At 35.0% G+C, this 20421-nt stretch overlaps 2 protein-coding genes across 2 annotated transcripts; one reads left to right on the top strand and one right to left on the bottom strand.

Annotated features, from left to right (window-relative positions):
* The first annotated feature begins 1078 nt into the window (after nt 1-1078).
* LOC132189241 (cyclic nucleotide-gated ion channel 17-like) lies at nt 1079-9777 on the top strand. Its single transcript, XM_059603878.1, has 7 exons — nt 1079-1365; nt 2165-2735; nt 5881-6093; nt 6284-6573; nt 7176-7287; nt 7961-8197; nt 8776-9777. Exons 1-7 carry the CDS (start codon nt 1337-1339, stop codon nt 9496-9498), a joined length of 2175 nt encoding a protein of 724 aa, XP_059459861.1. The 5' UTR covers nt 1079-1336; the 3' UTR covers nt 9499-9777.
* A 1460-nt stretch (nt 9778-11237) lies between these two features.
* LOC132190556 (preprotein translocase subunit SCY1, chloroplastic) lies at nt 11238-19960 on the bottom strand. The gene is made up of 8 exons (XM_059605583.1): nt 19717-19960; nt 18247-18404; nt 17748-18133; nt 16929-17228; nt 16758-16847; nt 15963-16086; nt 15088-15251; nt 11238-11757 (listed from the first exon to the last, which is right to left on the bottom strand). Exons 1-8 carry the CDS (start codon nt 19893-19895, stop codon nt 11527-11529), a joined length of 1632 nt encoding a protein of 543 aa, XP_059461566.1. The 5' UTR covers nt 19896-19960; the 3' UTR covers nt 11238-11526.
* Between the last annotated feature and the right edge of the window lie 461 nt (nt 19961-20421).

Here is a 20421-nt window from a genome sequence, read left to right as displayed (position 1 = left end):
AATGCTATATGCCATTTAGTTATCTCCTTTTCATTCTTGCAAAGATTATGTGACGTGGTCATTTTTTATATATTTTTTTAGAAGAAAAATTTCTAAATTCCCTTTACTTTTGACCTTTGATTTGTTTGCTAATGTTTTTTAATGACAACTTTGTCAGATGAGTTTTTTTTCGCATGCAAAACCCAGTAGAAAAGCGTCGTCGTCTGTAGTGGGTATCATGTCAGACTACCATCTCAATAAAGCAGTGTGGAATTATATTCGTAATGTTAGAATATTCCATTATTTCAACAGTAAAAATAAAAGAGAGGGGGGTAAAGGAGAGAGGGTGAAGTCCGGCAATTTTTCTTTTTTTTTAATATTTAAAAATTAAAAAAAAAAAATGAAAATAGCCTGACGTGCTAAGCACGCCGGCGTGCTTAGCATCACGGCCCAAGGAGAGAGGCTGACCTCTCAAAAACTTGTTTTGCAGACAAAAGTGTGACGGAACAAAAACAAAATAATAATAATAATAATAATAATAACAACGAGTGAATATGACCAAAAGTTATTGGTTTTGCTGAAATTTGATATTTTATAAAGTTTCTTGAATTTCAGAAGAGTTTTAAGAAGTGTAACAATTAAAAATTGATTTGGTGTGGGCTTGAGAAATGAGTTGGATACGGGAACTACAATAGAAAAGTTGTTTGATAAAATTTTGAAAAAAAAAAAAAAAAAATTGGAAAATGTTTTTACAAAATAATATAAAAATTTGTGTTAAAAAAAAAAAAAAAAAACTAATAATTTTGTGGTTTGTTCTGAAAAATGTGTTAATGGTAAGTCACGTCTAAAAATTAATTTAAGTAACGGATATTTTGATATGTTCGCACACGAGAAAGAGGACGAGAAAGATTTAAAATGGTGACTTACACTTTATAGAACGTAGTCCTCAGCCAATTGAGATACTGCATACTAGCGACTAATATTTGAAACAATATTCTAGAAGAAAAAAAAAAGTTTTTAAAAATTTTACCAGGCCAATAACAGCTCATCTTTCCAAAAACAATTAAAAAATTTAATTGTTTGTTTAAATCTCTTTCCAAATCTTCACGTGCTATTCGCGAACACTAGTCCACTCCCGATGTTCAATTCCGTCTGACATGGACGGATGAAGTACCTGTGACAAAATCAACGATTGGTGAATTCGTTCCAAAAGTTGTCTGATTTGGTCAACATTTCGTCTACTATACAAATTCCATTTCCCACCAGGCCACCTGCTTCTGATTCCTGCCAAATTCTCCATCATTTTCTCTCGAGAGGGTTTTCATAGAGGATCCGATTTAGTAGCCTTCTTCTTGGCATGAAACTGAACAAGGAAAAGCTTGTCAGGTAAGTGTTCCTTTCTTCATTTCCTCGTCTGGGTTTTGTTTGTTTATGCGGAATATGGATTCTGGGAATCTTTTTTTGGGCTTTTATGCTTTCTTTGGGTTGCTGAGTTTAAACTTCTATTGAACTAGAGCTGTAATACTCGATAGCTTTAGATGAGCTCAGATTTTGGTTACATGGGAACCTGGACAATATAAAGTATGCCATTCTCTGTTAAAAAAGAAAAAAATATATATTTATATATATGGGATTTTGACTTCTTCAAACGCTCTATTTCGCCGCTAAGAGGATTTGTGAACAACTTAGATGTTTTTTTATTAAATTATGTTAGGTTTCTAGAAGCTTCAACTCTACTTGTCTCGACCTTGATACAAAATTACAGTTAATGGGCTTATTTGAGGCAGGTTTGGAGTTGTTTGGAATCAAGATACCTAAAATATCGGATTCTTTGAAAACATTTGTGCGGGATCTTTAATTTCTTTTCAAGCTCTGTTTGGTTACTGAGAATATATTTTTGGAAAAATATGAAAGTCTTCATTATTCGAGACCCGAGTAAAATTGAGCTCTGCTTTTATTTTACTTATTTATTTATTTTATTTTTTTTATCTGATTCTCTTGGCAACCAAATGGGGGGTTTATTACATTTACACCTTGCCTTCTGGGAGAAATTTATAATGTCTCTTCAGTTTGCTTTGAAGAACTGTTTTTGTCTCATCAAAGTAGGTTTTCCTGGAAGTCTTTTTAGTTGAAAGCGGAGATTTTGGGAATTTTATGACAATTTTGTTCCCCTAAACTGTTGTAGGTTTCATTCTGATGGAATAAAACATAATGAGTATCCATGGGGAAGAACTGAACCATCACAGCTAGAAAGGTCGTCATCTGCATATAAGGTTCCATCATCTTCATTGCTAAAATCGGATGATGGACTAGTTGGGGGCAGAAATAGATTCACTGAAACTTTCGGAATTGGGAAGTCTAAGGTGTTTCCAGAGGATCACAAGCCATGGCGCAAGAGAATACTTGACCCGGGTAGCGAGATTGTGCTACAATGGAACTGGGTTTTCATCATTTCATGCTTGGTGGCACTTTTTGTTGACCCATTGTACTTTTTTTTGCCCACTCTGGGAGGAAATGTGGATTCTTCATGTGTGAAGACAGACTTGAATTTGCGAATTGTTGTGACATGTTTTCGGACTGTTGCGGATATATTTTATTTGTTGCATGTGATTATAAAATTCAGGACTGCTTATGTTGCACCAAGCTCTCGAGTGTTTGGGAGGGGTGAACTTGTCATGGATCCAAAGAAGATTGCACGGAGGTATATTAGATCTGACTTCTTCATTGATCTCATTGCCACACTGCCCCTTCCTCAGGTATTTTGTTGTGAAGTATTGTTCTGCCTTCTATGCATAATAGATCTTATTGCAAACATGTCGTGCTGAATTTTCTTTCTGTTAAATTGTAATTGTATTGTGAAGCAATTAGAATCAATATGATTATGAAAAATATACTTGTTGTTTTAGGAGGTTTTATCTTTTTCCTCTTATCTAGATCATTTCTTGCTGTGTTTGTTAAGTCTCGGAAAATCATAAGGTATCTAAGTTCATATGTGTCCTCTTACTCTACAGTTTGCTCATATGTGTCCTTTACTAATTTCATTTGATTGGGCTTGAATAGTTTGTGACTAGGGATTTCATATCTTTCCTTTGGTAAAGTGATGCTATTTCTAGTATTTCCTACCATCATTGCTTAGGTTCTCATTAAGTATGTTAATCACATACAGTGGCAATGGGTTGTCTTTTTTTTTTTTTTGTTGATGAGTAATCGAGATATCATTAAAGACATAAGATGCCCCATATACATAGGAAGTATACAAGAGAAGTCGTTAGGATAATAGGGGCAAAAAGAACAAGAAAATCACGATAACTAATCACCAAAGGAGAAACATAAGCAGCTGTCTAAAGATACAAAGTGTTGAAAAATAAAGATTTAATCTTCTCCAAAGCCTTCTCGCAGTCCTCAAAACTCCTATCGATTCTTTCCCTCCATAGACACCACAAAAGGCACAAAGGCACCATATTCCACAGAACAGCGCTATGAGTGTTGCTGGCAATCTACCAACAAGTATTCAAATTACAAATCGACTATTCGTCTAGGCATAACCCAAGACAACGCAAATCGATTGAAAAAAACATTCCAAATAGTACATGAAACCTCACAATGAAGAAGAAGATGGTCCACGGACTCCCCAATCTTTTTGCACATACAACACCTATCAACCACAATGACGCGCCGCTTTTGGTGATTGTCCATGGTAATGATCTTTCCTAGAGTCACCAGCTACACAAAAAGGTTAGTCTCAACGAATCCTTAGTCCTCCAAAATCTCTTCCAACGGAAATGAAAACGATCATGACAACCCATGATCCTATAGAAGGATTTAACACCAAACAACCCTCTTTTGGAAGGAAGCCACCACAACTTGTTCCCTTCCCTTCTCAATCTTACTAAATATAACAACTTGAAAAACGAGGCAAAGACATCCACCTCCCAATCCTAAGCCGCTCTAGCAAAGCTCATGTTCCACTGAATGAAACCTTTAGAAAATTTTACATGAGCCGCAACAAGGGCATCCTTTGCACTAGAAATACCTAATAAAACTGGAAATGTATCCTTAAGGGCCATATTCTTCCACAAACACAACTTCCAACCTCTCCTAATATTCTTCCATAAACACAACTCATATGCCCCAATAGGCTCACTAGAACACCATCCTCCCCATGAACTTCCATATTTAGAGTCCACCACCACTCTCCACCAAGCCTCTCTCTTAAGCCCATAGCGCCAAAGCCATTTACCTAAGAGAGCATGATTGAACTTCATCAAGTTCCTAATCCCCAACCCTCCCTCAGAGATCAGCTTGCACACTTATGGGCCAATTCACCATATGATATTGAATTCTTCACTTAGCCCACCCTATAAGAAATCACATTGGAGCTTCTCAATACGGTTTGCAATACTCGTTTGGAGAGGAAAGAGGAATATGAAGTATGTAGGTAAGTTGGATAGGGTGCTCTTGATAAGGGTAATCCTCTTTTTTTTATTCCTTTATGTTTCTTTTTCTAAGTGATTCATTTGGTTGATAGAAGTTTCCTTTGTCCATGTGAATGAAAATAAATACTAAAAATCTTGTAATGCTCTCCATGAGTCATTAGTCCAGTTTCCACAAAAACCACTTATTTTGATAAAAATTTCCAAGTTCCGGGGAAATTTAACTGGGAAGTATGTCAATTAATATTCTACTACAGATTTTTATTTTAATTAAATTTTCGCTAGCGAGTGATTTTTCAAATAAGCTTTTGAAAAATAATTTAGCTGGCTAGCTAATTCATGAAGAGAAAAATCTCTTCTGGTCAAATCTGAAAAGTCGGTAGATGAGGGCGTTGAGGATGTGAAGCTTAATGAAGGATTGACGTGCTCTTCTACTGCCTTGAAACTCTCCACCAACCCAGAAACCAGATTTGAGAGAGATTTTCTGGGTTGGAAAGACACAGAGCTTGGACTCCTTTGGACGTGCAAGAGGGAGATGTGCGTGTGTTTGTCTCTGTAGATGTTTGAGAGAGAGAGGCTAGAGGGAGACGTGAGAGAGGGAGAAAAAAGAATTTGACGGAAAAGTAGAGAGTTAATGTACGTTTGTGGAAATTAGGGTATTAAAAAAAAACATGTGAGAAGCACATGTTTAGGGACACATGTCAACTTTAGAGATTAGGTTGGAGGAAATTCTTCCAACCTAGTTTGGTGGAAAACTTTGTCCATTAATAATTATGTTGAATTGTGACTTAATCTTATTGTTTTTGCTTCCAACAATGCCTTTTGGTACACCTTAAGTCTAGTCTATACTTGCTGAAGGGTAGTGGGTGAGGGTCTCCTCTTGGTGCCAAGGTCGTTTGGCAATGCTTTTTAGGTTAGCTTTTTGCTTTTTAGCAAAAAAAAAAAAGCATTAACAAACAACTCAAAACATAAACACTCGAAACTATTTTCACATTTATTACATCACAACCAAAAAACAAAAAGCACCTTCTAAAAAGTTTTGACGAACGAATCCACTCGTGTAATTTCGTTGACCTTTGGGCTAACTTGGCTCTCCATAGTGTCACTAATAGTTTACTTTCTTATAAGATTCAAGGATAAATAAAAATAATTTTAGTTGGTTTTTGATGTGTGCTCAAGGTAGATTTATTCTATACCTTATAAATTGATTGGTTTATCACTAGCACACCTGTGTGAGCTTTTGGGTAGATTCCATTTATGACTGAGTTAAAAGAGAACACATTAAATTTTATCCACTTTTGATTACCATAGCTAAACTTTTCTCTTCCTGTATGTTGCTAAGAAGTGATGTAGTTTCATTGTTCTTGAAAATTGAAATGTGCAGCCAATTTTGATCTGAGCTGTTTGTTTTGTCATTATGTTGTTATTGTCTTGTTTAAGCACAGTTGATTTAAAATATTTTATGCAGATGGTGATCTGGTTTATTATACCAGCAACAAGAAATCAAGAAACTGATCATAACAACAATGCCCTTGCACTTATTGTTCTCCTCCAGTATGTTCCGAGATTATATCTGATTTTTCCATTAAGTTCGCAAATAGTAAAAGCAACTGGAGTGGTTACCAAGACTGCCTGGGCAGGGGCTGCATACAATCTACTGTTGTACATGTTGGCTAGCCATGTATGTACTGTTACTTTTTCCTTCCTCTGATTGTTGCTTTCTCTCTCTGTGTCTTCCCCCAATGTATTCGACTAATCTTGTAGAACCATTTTAAAAGGGTTACTATCCTTGATTAAGTGTTATTTTTCTTATTTTCTTTTGAGTTACACAGTGGGGATGTTAATTTGTGATTGTACTTCTGTAATTGCAGGTTTTAGGGGCAGCATGGTATTTGCTGTCTATTGACCGGTATACCTCATGCTGGAAAAATTTTTGTAAAGAGGAATTCAACTCTACAGGTTGCCTGCTACATTATTTAGATTGTGATGCTTATCGCAAGACGTGGGAAAATGCTACAAAGGTGTTTAAGAAGTGTAATCCTAATAATGAAATTGAGTTCAAGTATGGCATATTTGAAAATGCAGTGAAGAAAGATGTTGTTTTCATAAACTTCATCAGGAAGTATTTCTACTGTTTATGGTGGGGCTTGCAGAATCTAAGGTATGGTTTCTTTTACTAACTAGTAGAATGAAAGTTATTATTTAATAAAAATGTTGCACCCATTTGCGCACACCCACCTACCCACACACTTACACATATGTTATATGTCGTGCATTGAGATTATCATGTTTATGATTTCTCTTATTTTTCCTGATTATGTCTGCAATACATTTTTTTTTTTTCCCCATTTTTAATGGCTTTTTAATTGTATGTCATGCATGCTGTTGGCTCTAGTATATGATTTATGAAATGGACCATAATTTTCATCAATTAATGCCTGGTAGGTGCCAATGCCGTATCTATATAACCTGTGTTATGATAACTCTTTAAAGTATGACATATAAGATATTCAATCACTACATGGGGATCAACCATTTATTTTCTTTTCATATCTTTTCTGTTTCAAATGACATGTTATGATAGTGAAAAACTGTAAAAACAACGGGTAAGAGAAAGGATATACACAACCCCCAATCCCCTGCCACTGGCAAGGGATAGCATAAAATATTATTTAGTCATTGGGAAAGTATATTCTTTGCCACACAGCTAGTCTGCCCAAAAACAATTTGTTTACGTTTATCTTTGCTTTCTTTCTATCTCAGTTCATATGGGCAGAATTTGTCTACAAGCACTTTTATTGGAGAGACGTCATTTGCCATTCTTATTGCCATCTTGGGTCTGGTATTATTTGCCCGTTTGATTGGGAATATGCAGGTATTTGAGAATGCTTTTCCTTTAATTCTCACCATTCAAATTTTGAAATTACTTTTCTGTCAATCAAATTTTGATTCAACATATGATTAGTGTTTTGTTGGTCGATGTTTCCCATTTACTCACATGCTTTTGTTTTTGCCTCTTTACTGAAATAATAATTTAATGTAATCATATATAACCTTGGGTGTTGTGTCTTTGCATGCACGCCTATGTATGTAGGAAGTTTAGTACTGTCTTCTGAAATTGTCTGTTGTTCGGAGTGGGCATGGCTATGTTCTTTTTCTTTCTTTTTCTTGCTGGTCTTGCACTTTATTCCTATCCACTTTTTTTTTTTTTTTTTGATAAGTAATGATGATATAAAAAAGCGCAGAGGGGGCGCAACCCAATTACACGAAAAGTATAAAAAGAGAGTGTCTAAGAGGGAGTAAATTAAAGGTTAAAGGATAATTCTCTATTCCTATCCACTTTACTTGGCAGCTGATGCAATTCTTTTGTTTTCCTGTCATTCACTTGTATCGTGTTTTTCATTCCTCCAGTCTAATTACTGGGTTTTTAGACAGTTACATTTTAAATTAAAAAAAAAAAAAAAAAATTGGATCAAATTTAGAGAACTTGTCATTGATTCTTTTTTAAGACATGCTAATTTGTGCTTAAAGTTGTTTTCCTGATGTAGACGTACTTGCAATCTCTTACCGTGCGGCTCGAGGAATGGAGACTCAAGCAAAGAGACACTGAGGAGTGGATGAGGCATCGTCAACTCCCTGAAGATTTAAAAAAACGTGCTCGACGTTTTGTTCAATATAAGTGGCTTGCAACTCGAGGAGTTGATGAAGAAGCCATCCTTCATGGATTACCTGCTGATCTTCGTCGTGATATTCAGCGCCACCTATCCTTGGACCTTGTTCGACGAGTATGGTCCTCCCAAAGTATTTCTAGAGCTAACAAACTGCACTCATTGGTTATCCGTAGTCATATTCTATCCAAAGTAATGGGTTTGGAGGAATTCTAATTTGGGACTTACAGCCATAAAGATCCTTGGGAATGTCATTTCTAACTAACTGGCTAGACTTCTGTGTGAAATTGTGGAGGAACAGCCCAACTGAAATGTATTAGAAACAAGCCATTTGATCCATTTTGAGCAATACTCTGCTCCTAAGCTGTCTGTAGCCTCCAGTTCACAAATTGTGTTTTAGAAAATGATCAAGGGGTATGGCGTACCAAGTAAGCTAGGCATTAGACATCAAAACTACTGTATTAATATAGAATACCAGCAGGATACATGTTAAGTAGTATCTCTGATATACTAGCTGCCTCTTCTCCATCCAACATGGCCTAGGCAATATTGCTAAAACTATTCAACACGTGCATAATTTGGTCTCAAAAAACCATAGGACAAATGGCAATTTTTATTTTTATTTTTTTTGCTTTTTTTATAATTAAGTTACTTCTGTTGAAGTATATAAACCCTCTTGCTTTCCACGTTTGCAGGTCCCCTTCTTCTCGCAGATGGATGATCAGCTGCTTAATGCAATATGCGAGCGACTAGTATCCTCCCTAAGCACTGCAGGCACATACATTGTTCGCGAGGGTGACCCAGTGACAGAGATGCTCTTTATTATCAGAGGTAGACTCGACAGTTCCACAACCAATGGAGGTCGGACTGGTTTCTTCAACTCAATTACATTGAGACCTGGAGATTTTTGTGGAGAGGAGTTACTTGCGTGGGCTTTGCTCCCCAAATCTACTGTCAACTTGCCATCATCAACTAGAACAGTCAAAGCACTAAATGAAGTTGAAGCCTTTGCACTGCGAGCTGAAAATCTCAAATTTGTGGCCAATCAATTCAGACGGCTCCACAGCAAGAAGCTGCAGCACACCTTCCGGCTTTATTCTCACCATTGGAGGACATGGGCAGCCTGCTTCATACAGGCTGCTTGGCGGCGGCACAAGAGGAGGATGGCGGTAAAAGATCTCAACATGAGGGAATCCTTTGCTTTGAACCAGAAAGAGGCAGATGAGACGGGGCAAGAAGAAGAGGAACATTCTTCTGCTGGTTCAAGTCCTTCTCAGGCAAGAATGAACCTGGGGGTAACAATACTGGCTTCAAGGTTTGCTGCAAACACAAGGAGAGGAGCTCTTAGGATAAAAGATGAGATGCCGAAGTTAAGGAAACCCGAAGAGCCTGACTTCTCTACTGAGCCTTATGAATGAGTAGTATATGGTGACTGTGCTTGAGAATTTGTTTCATTTGGAATATGGGATTCCACATCTTTATGGGAGATGGCCCTGTGATGCTTTTCTTGAAGTTCCTCTGCTTTGCTTCAGTGATGACACCTTTAGGAGGTGGGTAAAAGGATCGTTTTGCAGCACAGGAAAAGGGTGGGAGGGGCATTAATATTTTGTCTACTATGTAAACTTGGTGATAGAATTTAGTGGACTTAATCAGTCAAACTGTGTGTCCATTATTAATGGGACTTCTAATTCTAAGCATCATACTATAACAAAGATATATTTGTGATCAAAATACGGCTTTACTCTTCAAATCTGGAATAGGACATTAAAATCTATTTATGGAAACTTTCTAGGTACAGGGACATCTTATGGGAGCAATTAGCAGTAGTCTCTGGAAGCTTCCATGTTCGCCAACCTGGATTCTTCCCCACTGTTTGACGTCTCTGCTCTGAAATTCAGCCATGTGGGGGGTGGGGGGGGGAGGGCAGGAATTGAGTTGGGCTTAAAACACATTGCTGAACGAAATATCTTTCATACACCAACACTTTGATAATTAAATAAAAAAAAATCTTAAAATATTTTGAAAATACTACTTATTTTTTAAGTGAAAAGATTAATTTAGATTTATGAAAGAATATTTTTTTGAAAAGAAAAAGTAGAGAGGCGCTAGGGTGGCATTGCAGCCACTCCTTTCGCCATATTAGGGGTGGTTGTGTGCGATCCTTAGCGGCCAAAACGGGTGGCCATGCTATTACTCCAACATTAAGCCACAAGTGGCCAACACCCAGTGGCTACCTCCCAATAGACAGTGGGGGTGATCGCACAGCTATCCTTAACAATAGAGAGGGGTTGGTTATGAGCCCTCTCCCAACGGTTAAGAGGAAGTGATTGTGTGACCATCTTCGAGTTTTTTTTTTTATAAAAAAAAAAAAAAAAAAAAAACCACCCTTAATTTTTTTTTTTTTTTTTTGGCTTCGTTTCTTCTATGTTTTGAAAATAATTATCAGTTTTTTTTAAGCTTCATTTTTTGTGTTTTGAAAGTACCTACCAGTTTTTTTGTAGCTTAATTTCTTGTGTTTTGAAAATACTTATCAGTTTTTTTTTTTTTTTTCAAAAAGTATACCAAACAATTTTCTTCTATGAATCCTAAAGAAAAATGCTTCATTTCCTTCCCTTATTCTTTTCAAAATCACCATTGTATCTTTAGGGCTCATGTGAGGTCAATCAAACACATAAGTTCTACAGATCTAATGGTAATTTTAAAAATAGAATGATAAGAGAAGGATGAGGGACTACTTTTCAAAAGCATATCTCATCAAAAACACTTTTCAACTTTCTATAACATCAACTCTTTTCAAATCAAAACATTTAAAAAATTCCCACTCACATAAAATAACACAAATTATGTCTTTCTTTTTCTTTTTTTTCTTTTTTTTTTTTTAAAAAAGGAAGGTGCCAAAAGCTTATATACCTAAAGTTAAGATTGCACTTAACCAATGAGAGATACCTGAATTCGTAACATTATGCTCGTTTATACTTTGCTCTCTCCAACTTCTGCTTTCGATTGACTACATATTCAATTAACCATTGCAAATAAAGTTTTCAATTATCTTCTATAGGACTGAAAGAATGAAACCCTATGTTGCTGAATTACATATCAAAAAAAAAAAAAACAACTGGAATATCGACTGCATATAAAATGTGTATAACACAAAAACGACTTCTGTTTCCTTTGACACAAACTTGTTAGCAAAAGATGAATTTTGTAATTATTTGTCATAAATTTTAAAGGAAGAAAATTTCGGCTGTCCTGCAGCACTATGTACAAGCCTAAATCAATATGTATTATAAAAATTAAATAATTAAAAAATAAAAAGTATAATACAGGGACTGCAGAATCAAACCAACATGGAAAAGTATCACCATGCCATCTATAGAGAGCCAGATCCCCACTATAAGTTCTTTTGCAGATTTGTCCACTCTCTAGCCTTTAACCTGTCAATCCTTTTATGGGCCGTACCTTTCAGTGTCATAAAACTCTATGTTCTTGTACTTCTGGGATATTATTTCGGCTTCAACTTTTCTTGCAGTGTCTGTTGCACAGCCAACAAGAATGAGAACAGATGTGCCAGCAAATCCCCGAAATGCAGTCAGGTGTGTGGTTTGTTCAATCACGGCAGGACCAGCAGCCAGGATCGCCAAAAAGGCCGAACCAAGAACTGATATCCGACTTAGAACCTATTTCCAACCATAAAAGAACATAATTGAATTCAAAACCAAATTGAAGCCAAAAAGGCATGTAATTGATGCAGTAACTTTAAAGATGTTAGTCAAATCCAGTTCAGCTGCATCTGCGTTTGATACCATTTTATAAAGGAGGAAGAGTAAAGGAAAGGAAAGGAAAGGAAAATAAACACAAAAGTAGGGAAGTTATATATTTAGCATAATCAGTAAGTGAAGGTAGCACAACACTGTAGAAAAATTCTTGGAGAATTAGCTTTTGAAGCCCTTTTCTTTCAATAATGAAGGAAAAGAATAGTGGCTGTTTGGAGGTCAACAAAAATGAAGACCATGATGTAGGACAAAAGCTTGACATCAAATCCGAAGTAAAAAATTCTGACCGGCAACATTCTTTTAGGGTGAAGAGCTAAGGATGTTAAAAATGGGTAAAGTTTGGGAATTTACGGTTTTCAATAGGAGAAGGTATATGGTAGGGTTTGGAGGTCAAACTATGAGCAAATTTCAAGTTTTGAACTACTATTCTAGGGGTGGTGAACAGTACCACCTAACATTAAAATTACATTATTAGGTATTTTAGAATGGTTTGGGGTTTTAGGATTTCGACTCTTTAGGGAAAAGATGAAAACACAGTTCAGGTACGAGTATTCTGGAATCGGGTTGAAATCATTGAAAAATTCAAAAGGAAAATAAGAATAGAAAGAAGAAAATAGATTTAAGCATCACATCTAGTTTTCCCAAGTATCACATCAAGGGTTTCCTCAGAATCGCACCTCAGAAAAGGATTGCATCATATGAGCATAATTGCTATAAAAATTTCATAAAAATTGTTCTCTCCATTAAAGTGAAAGTGTTAGTGTTACATCAATATATATTAAAAAAACAAAAGCACTAAACCCAACTCCAATAAGGCTCAAACCCCTAATAAGACTTGGAACACTAACCCTAATAAGAATTAGACTTCTAAAAAGATTTGTACTAATAAGACTTGGGCTTTATGGGCTTTGATCATTAAGCCAAAACTAAATAACCATTAGAACCCACAAATAAAATACCAAGACATAATAACATCTAAAAAAAAGACCTAATGAATAAAAAATACAACCCATATCTAGAATATAAAATCCTAAAATCAAATAAGACTATTAAAATAAATGGATAAATGCAAAATTGGTTCTTGTGATTGGCCTCAATTACAAATCATTGTCTGTGATATAAAAAATAATCTATAGGTCCCTGTAGTTGACATAAATTATAAATCACTCCCTGTGATATAAAAAATAATTTATAGGTCATCATGGTAGGCCAAAATAATAGTTTACTCACTGAAATCAATTTCCATGCTCTAAAGACAAATGCCAATTTAATAAAAAGAGTAACCCAATTTTCTCCAACATGATTTGAATGAAAAATTTGTCACAATTTATTAACTTGAATGTTGTTTTTATTTATTTTTCAATGGTTAGAAGATGTAACCGTAAAATTCTCACAAAATGCTTTCAAATCGTGGTGAGGAAGATGAAAATGAAACAGGGTTGCACATAAAATAAAATTTTGAGGATAGAAGAGATTATGTTAATTTATTAAAGCAGTATGACTTGGAATGATAGCCGATATGTAATCTTAGCTAGTGTCCTAAAATAATGTGAAAAATCCTAGTTGTCATATTTTAAAGTCATAAATTAATAATAATATATGTCGCGTTTTTATTGACTATGACGTAACAAAGTTACAGATTTTGTTAAGTTACTTAACAAAAATTGATTTGAGGGAATAAACTGCTATTTTGGCCTACCCTGAGGACCTATACATTATTTTTTATAGCACATTGAGTGATTTGTAATTTAAGCCAACTACATGAACTAATAAATTATTTTTTATACCACAGGGAGTGATTTGTAATTTAGGCCAATCACAATGACCAATTTTGCATTTATCCCTAAAATAAAATAAAAAAAGGAAACTTTAGAAAAGCCTCTTGAACTTCCACTCATTTTGACACTACCCCTTCAAAGTTAAAAACTCTCAATTGAGAGTATCGAACTTTTAATTTCTTTCGATTACCCCATTATGTTAGGATTTTCCGATAAATCTTGTCCAAATCCCCAAAATACCCATGTTTTCTTCTTATATAAAAAGATAAAAAATATTTCAAAGATTTTTTTTTTTTTTTTTTATAAAAAAACTAAATAAATAAATAAAAACCCTAAATCTATACAATTTTTTGTTTTATATTTTTATAATAAAAAAAATACGGGTATTTCGAAAATTTTGACAAAATTTAACGGAAAATTGTAACGGAATTGGGTAGTTAAAATAAATTAAAAGTTTGATACCCTTAATTGAGAGTTTTTGAACTTCAAAGGGGCATTTTCAAAACGTGTGGAAGTTTAGAGGAGTTTTCTGAAGTTTCCCCTAAAATAAAAATAACTTTTTACTGTTTGCATCAAACCATTTTGATTAATTCATCCACACAACAAAAAAAAAAAAAAAAAAAAACCAAGAAAGGTGGAAGGGGGCATGTATTGCAATCATATCAAACAAACTTGAATCAATTTAAAAAAATAATAATAATGAATAACATAAACAATATTTACTCCAAGGTGACTACCAATCTCCGTCGGACGTCTAAGCACTGCATAAAGTAGATAGCTAACAGAGTTCTGCTACAGTTCAACATGGGATAGTTTCATTTTGATTTCAAAATCATTTGAAAATGCAAAAACTTGTGACATGAAAAATAAAAAAAAATAATAAAAAATAAAAAATAAAAAAAAGGCAAATTGCTTAATGTTAATAACTCAATAACTTATTGGTATAATATGCAAAACAAAGATACTTTGATGAATACACACATTAAGAGCTTCATTCATCCATTTTAAGTCAAGAGCAGGCTTCTTGCTACGGCCTTTTTCAATGTCTCCTATCTTAGAGGGTTATTCGGATTGGACTGAGAAGAAAGGGGACTAAGTGGGAAAATGATTGTAATATGAGAAATGCAAGGAGGTCAACCTCTTTCAAATATACAACATGGATTTTTTTCCTCTACTCGTTTACTTTATCTGGCAGTTAATGCTACAGCTTGAAAAGTTTATGCAGCTGTGAATCACGGTGAAAAAAAAAAAAAAAACCCTCTAATTTCACATCATTTCAAATCATTCTGACAAATGGCATAGCCTATAATTCACACAACAAGCACCTAATAATCCTACTATGTTAAAACCAAAGCAACATCATTTATGTCCCAATCATAAAAAAAGTTGATTAAGAACCCAGGATTAATAATGTCTTGAGGGGACATAAATTATATGTAAAATGAGAAAAATTTACCGTTTTAATAAATGCAGCTGTACTTTTACCAGGTCGGACAAGTGGAACTGATGCACCTTGGCGCTTTAACTGTTCACTCACATCATCAGGGTCCAATTGTAGGAAAGTATAATAGTAGTTGAAGAAAGCTATTAAAAGGATGTTTGTCGGAAGATAGAGAGAACCTGCAAAGATTTGTCTCGTTAGTTTTAAATTACTAAATGTTCAATATGATAAAAATAGGAAGTTAACCTACAAAATGCTAAAAAAAAAAAAAAAAACTGATGGAATGTCTCTTTGACTTCATTTGATTCTCTTTAGTCCTTAGTATTGATGATATCATTATAACTTCAACAAGGTAAAACATGAGGTTTCAACCCAGTGTCCCACCATGTAGACTGCAATAGCAATAGGCTTTGTCTAGGGGAAATAATCACAAAGTCTTTATCAACCTATGCATAGGGAAAAGATTTAAGGGAGAATGGAGCATAATAAGATTTAATTTTTATAACTTAGTTTAGTTGGAAGTGGAAGAAGAAAAAAATTGTTTTATTCCTCAATATTGTTTCATACATTTACAAAGGTTTTAAATAGAAGAGAAATACAAACTATTATGGAAAGAAATTAATAGCAGATTACAATCAGAATAATAGGAATAAATCAAGCAATCAAATCAAGGAGACTCAAATCATAGCATATCGGAAGTTTCCATCTTCGACAGTTTCATCATGCACAAGTTGCCTATAACTTGAGTAAAATGTGAAGATTTGTAATAGATTTTGGAGACAGTCGTGTCAGCTGAATGGGACTAGCATTATTAGTGTCCATAAACAGACCATATTCAGTTTTATCTTCAATCTTCAACAATTTATACAACTAAAAGTTACAAATCTTACCCCCAGGATTTAAAGCCACTGCAGCATTCTTCAGTGCAGTTACACCAGTGAAGCGTGCTAGAGTACCAGGAAGAGCTAATGATGATGTAGAAAATATGATTGGCATCACTCCAGAACTATTCACCTGCTTATCAGAAAATTGAGATGGTTATGAAGATAAAAAAAACTAATAAAGTTTCACTTGGAAAAAATTGTAGAATTATTACATTCTTTTTCCTAAACAAAAGGAAAACAAAAGAATTAGACTCAGCTAGAGCAAAGAGAAGATAAATGTAAATGTAAAATTACACACATAAAACAAGCTGTAAGTGCATAAACTAAATAATTAGATCAGGAATGGAATGTGGAGAACCATTTTGGCAGAGCTCTGAAACAGATATGGTGATCATGAATGAAGAATGGCTGAAACAAAGATGTCAAAAGAAGTACCGACAAGATAAGAAAGGATTTATCTGTAATCAATGTTCTCACCAGATGCTAGAGGTAAAAATCGTTGTCAATTGTCAACAGAATAATATAAAATTGGCAGTGATGATCAGTTTAGTGATTATATGATTAGAAGTCAGGAAAACAATATGCTAGATTTTAAATGTAGAACAAAATTCAAAATTAAGCGCTCGTGGCCACAGATTAGCTATCCATGTCTTTATGAGCCTCAAAGCATGAGTAAATGACTCCGAGTAGGTGAAAAACAACTAGTAAACATTTCCAAGTATGTGTTGACTAGAGTCCTCTAATTAAAGGATGGGAACTCCAAAACTACAGAAGCATAGAGCAAGAAGCTAGAATACAAACCTTAAAGGGTAGGTAAGCAGATTTTTGAAGTCCTCCACTTTTGCTGGTGTATCTTGAAGCATAGTTAAGTGGAATTTTCCTCTCTGCTTCCTGAAACCCTTTGTTGATATAATTGTGAACATTTCTTTACTTTCAATGACATCTTGGTTAAAAAATACAAGCAGCAGTTACCTGAACATATACAATACTGAGGACCAATAGAAAGAAGGAGACAACGATGGCAATGAGTCCAATGTAGTTACCATCCTGAAATGCCTGTGAAACAGTCCTACCAAAAGATGCTGGCAAGTAGGAGATAATGCTTGTAAATATCAAAAGAGATGTGCCATTTCCAAGTTTTAGGTCAGAGATTCGCTCCCCGATGTATGTTGTAAGTACTGAGCCAAGTGTCAATAAGGTAACAGAAGTAAGAACCCATTGCGTACTGAAGTCATTAACATAGGGACGAAGGTAGAGTACTTGGCCAATTGCCTGCAATGGCAACCAGAGATGGATAACAGAATATTACAATCAGAGCTCATCATACAGCCCCTAATGTAGAAGCATTACAATGTACATGGTATTGGTATTAGGGAACTTTTTAATAAGATATAGGAACTTTCAGGAGAGGATGTTGATGGTCAATCCTTCCAGAAATAGTTGTGCCATATTATTATATTTAAATTATTTGTGACATATCCATTGTCTACCCTAATTAGAGAGTCCATACCAGTTCAGAGCAAAACTGCCCTACATATACTCAAATTTGACATGATAGATTCTAATAATAGGAATCAACATTCAGCATATGATGGTTGTCATTTTTTTTTTCTATTGGAATCATTCTATTATTTTGAATTCCAGTTTTAAGGTATTCAGTTTCACTTTTTTTTCCTTTATTTTAATCTAACGATCCAAATCACTAACCCAACACACCAGTTGAAGTTCTTTTCATCTCACAAGTTATAAAGTGTAAAACTGTTCTTGATTCAAGTTAAGTGAAGGTCTTACCTGTACTATGGCAAACCCAACCGAAGCATATCGAGTATACTGAAGAATTTTCTTTCTTCCTGCTTCTCCTTCTCTTTTCTGAAGATCTTGCAACTTTGGATATATTTGTGCAAGAAGCTGGAACACAATCTGGGCATTGATGAAGGGAACAATACCAAGAGAGCATATCCCAAGTCTACCAATGCCTCCTCCAGAAAAAGAATCCAAAGTGCTTAATAAACTGTTCTGATCCAAATTTCCAAGAAAAGCCTCGCTATTTACCCCACCAAGAGGTATATATATTCCAAGTCGGGATAGGGCTAGATATCCCAAGAGCTTGAGAAACTTTCCTGGTAACGGCCCTTTGAAGAAGTCTCCAAAATCAATGGAACTGTCCTCTATTGCAGCTGCCAATTCAAAATGTCTTAATCAACTGCTAAAAGCTACGGATATCAATTGCAACTTGAAGATCTTTAGAAAAAAAAAAAAAAAAAAAAAAAATTGAAGTCAAGAGACAAACCTGCCACTCCTCGAGCAGAGGTAGGTTTCTCCTTTTTTGTACCAGAGGCACTCTCATATGTTTGTGAAAACAAGCATAGAAAACTTTCCCAGGCAGCATTTATACCAGAAGATAAATCTGAATTAATATTCAAGGGATCAAAATTGGAGCCCTCACAGCTGCAAAGGAATTACAGTCAGCAGAAGGATAAATAACTACAACAACGGGTACCCACAATTCTGGCAGTTGTCCCAGAATACAGAGATGACACAAAAGAAATTTGCATTTGATCTATTCTGTTATCAGTATTGAAGAGTTCAATACTCTTAAAAGTCACTAGGTATACAGAACCCAAATTCCTCTAAGGTGAAATTTTGCTATGATTTGGAAAAACACGTAAATGTTAAGAGAAATGCTAGATACTGTAATTCTATCAAACATTCATCTAACAAGGCTGACATGGCACTCCCAACTAACCTTTGGATTAGTCCTTGTTAAATTTAAAAAATAATAATAATAATAAAAATGGAGAGAGATCCAATGGTTGATTGGGAGTACCACGTCAACATTGTTGGATAATTGTAGGATAAAAATATAATATCTAGCATTACTAATGCCTTAGATTATAGTTCTCATGAATGGCTTTCTCAAGGTCTCAACTTTTTATTGGACTTCCCTAATCGCCTTAGATCATACTATGTTGGCATCCAACAAAAAGAGTAGAAAATCTTTGAAATGAAGATAATCAACAAAAGAAAGGCAAGGTCAGGTGACCAAAATAAATAGACAACTAGTTTGCCAAGACTAAACAAATCCTAGCAGAAAACAGTATTTTCAAGCCGTGCATGATATTTCTTGTATTGTACACTGCGATAGCATGTGCAACTGAAAGAAGACCCTGACGGGTACTCTTCAGAACCCTACTTCGATTGGGATTGGAAAAAAATCACAATGAACTTAAATAATGACTTACCCAACAATGTTTACTTTTTTGGCATTCCATTACACAATCTTGGCATTCCCGTTCTTCAAACGGTGTCTGTCCCCCTGGACTGCCATATTTGCTTTCCCTATAGCTGCTAGCCTAGCCTCTCACAAATCTAGAGAACAAAATGAGTTGAAATTTGTGAAAAACTTAAAGTCAGTTCTGTTCCACTACTTAAACTGCATCCAAGCTTCAGCTGACTGTTCACTAAATCCTCTAGTAGCGGTGTCTTTTCGGACTAGAATTCCATCTAATTTTTCTCATTACTCTCAGTTTCTTGGTCCATTTTTCTAATTGCTCCCGTTGCATAAGTGTGTCCGCGTTTATGTGAGAAACTCATAAACTACAGCTAGAAAACGAACAGAAAACAGAAATCACACACACACACACACACACAAGATATTACCAAAGACCCATTTAGGAGAACACCCCAGATGCCCATGTTTGAGGAATTAACGAACCTAGAAATGGTTATGGAAGAGAAAAGTGAAAAGGGTATCGCATACCTTTCTGAGAGAAGACCCAGGTTCCAGGATACGGTGCTGTTGGGTTTTCTCCGAACAGAAACGCTGGCTCGGCAGACTGATGTTTTGGGTCTCCGACAGGCTTTGGGGTTGAGATGAGACAGGGTAGAGAGGTGGAAGCAAAGGGGAGAAGAAGAAGCTTCTCTGACCGTTATCAACATTTTTATCTGCCGCTACTACCACTTCTCAATTTGGCTGTGCATCTCCTTTTCTTGGCTCCTTGTAACAGTTTCACAACTTTCTCATCCGTACACCCAAATAAACGTTTAATTAAAACATACTCATATTTCACATATCCGTTGATTGATGTATTTTAAATCACTTCTTATGGTAGTTGTTTAAAAAAAAAAAAATTAAAAAAAAATAGTTAAAACACGCTATGAAATAGGTATAATAAATAAATATAAAAAGAAATATTACTCTTAAAATTAATATTATTACTTACACTTTTTTTTTTTTGAAGTGACATCATACTGTTATTAAAATCAAGATCAGCAATATAAAAACTAAAACAAATTTAGATTATAATTGTCTCTCGCACTATTCGGCGGAGACTTTTCCATTTATATAAAAAAATGCACAACACATGGCATATATAAAGACACTTGACTGTTAAAGAAATAAAATAGTTGTACTAAAGAAGACATAAAGGTAGCCACACTATTCAATCATTTATAACTGTTGGAA

This window comes from Corylus avellana, chromosome ca8, assembly GCF_901000735.1.
Source record: "Corylus avellana chromosome ca8, CavTom2PMs-1.0".
NCBI classification, from domain to species: domain Eukaryota; kingdom Viridiplantae; phylum Streptophyta; class Magnoliopsida; order Fagales; family Betulaceae; genus Corylus; species Corylus avellana.
Note: the sequence above shows the minus strand (reverse complement) of the source record. Positions and strands in the feature narration are given on the sequence as shown.

Coding starts and splice junctions, on each gene's coding strand:
- LOC132189241 (XM_059603878.1), top strand. CDS start 1,337: ATGAAACTGAACAAGGAAAAGCTTGTCAG. Junction 1,366..2,164: donor AACAAGGAAAAGCTTGTCAG/GTAAGTGTTCCT, acceptor AAACTGTTGTAG/GTTTCATTCTGATGGAATAA. Junction 6,094..6,283: donor TGTACATGTTGGCTAGCCAT/GTATGTACTGTT, acceptor CTGTAATTGCAG/GTTTTAGGGGCAGCATGGTA.
- LOC132190556 (XM_059605583.1), bottom strand. CDS start 19,895: ATGTTGATAACGGTCAGAGAAGCTTCTTCTTCTCCCCTTTGCTTCCAC. Junction 15,252..15,962: donor AGTGGCTTTAAATCCTGGGG/GTAAGATTTGTA, acceptor AAATCTTTGCAG/GTTCTCTCTATCTTCCGACA. Junction 11,758..15,087: donor CAGCTGCATTTATTAAAACG/GTAAATTTTTCT, acceptor GGTTGGAAATAG/GTTCTAAGTCGGATATCAGT.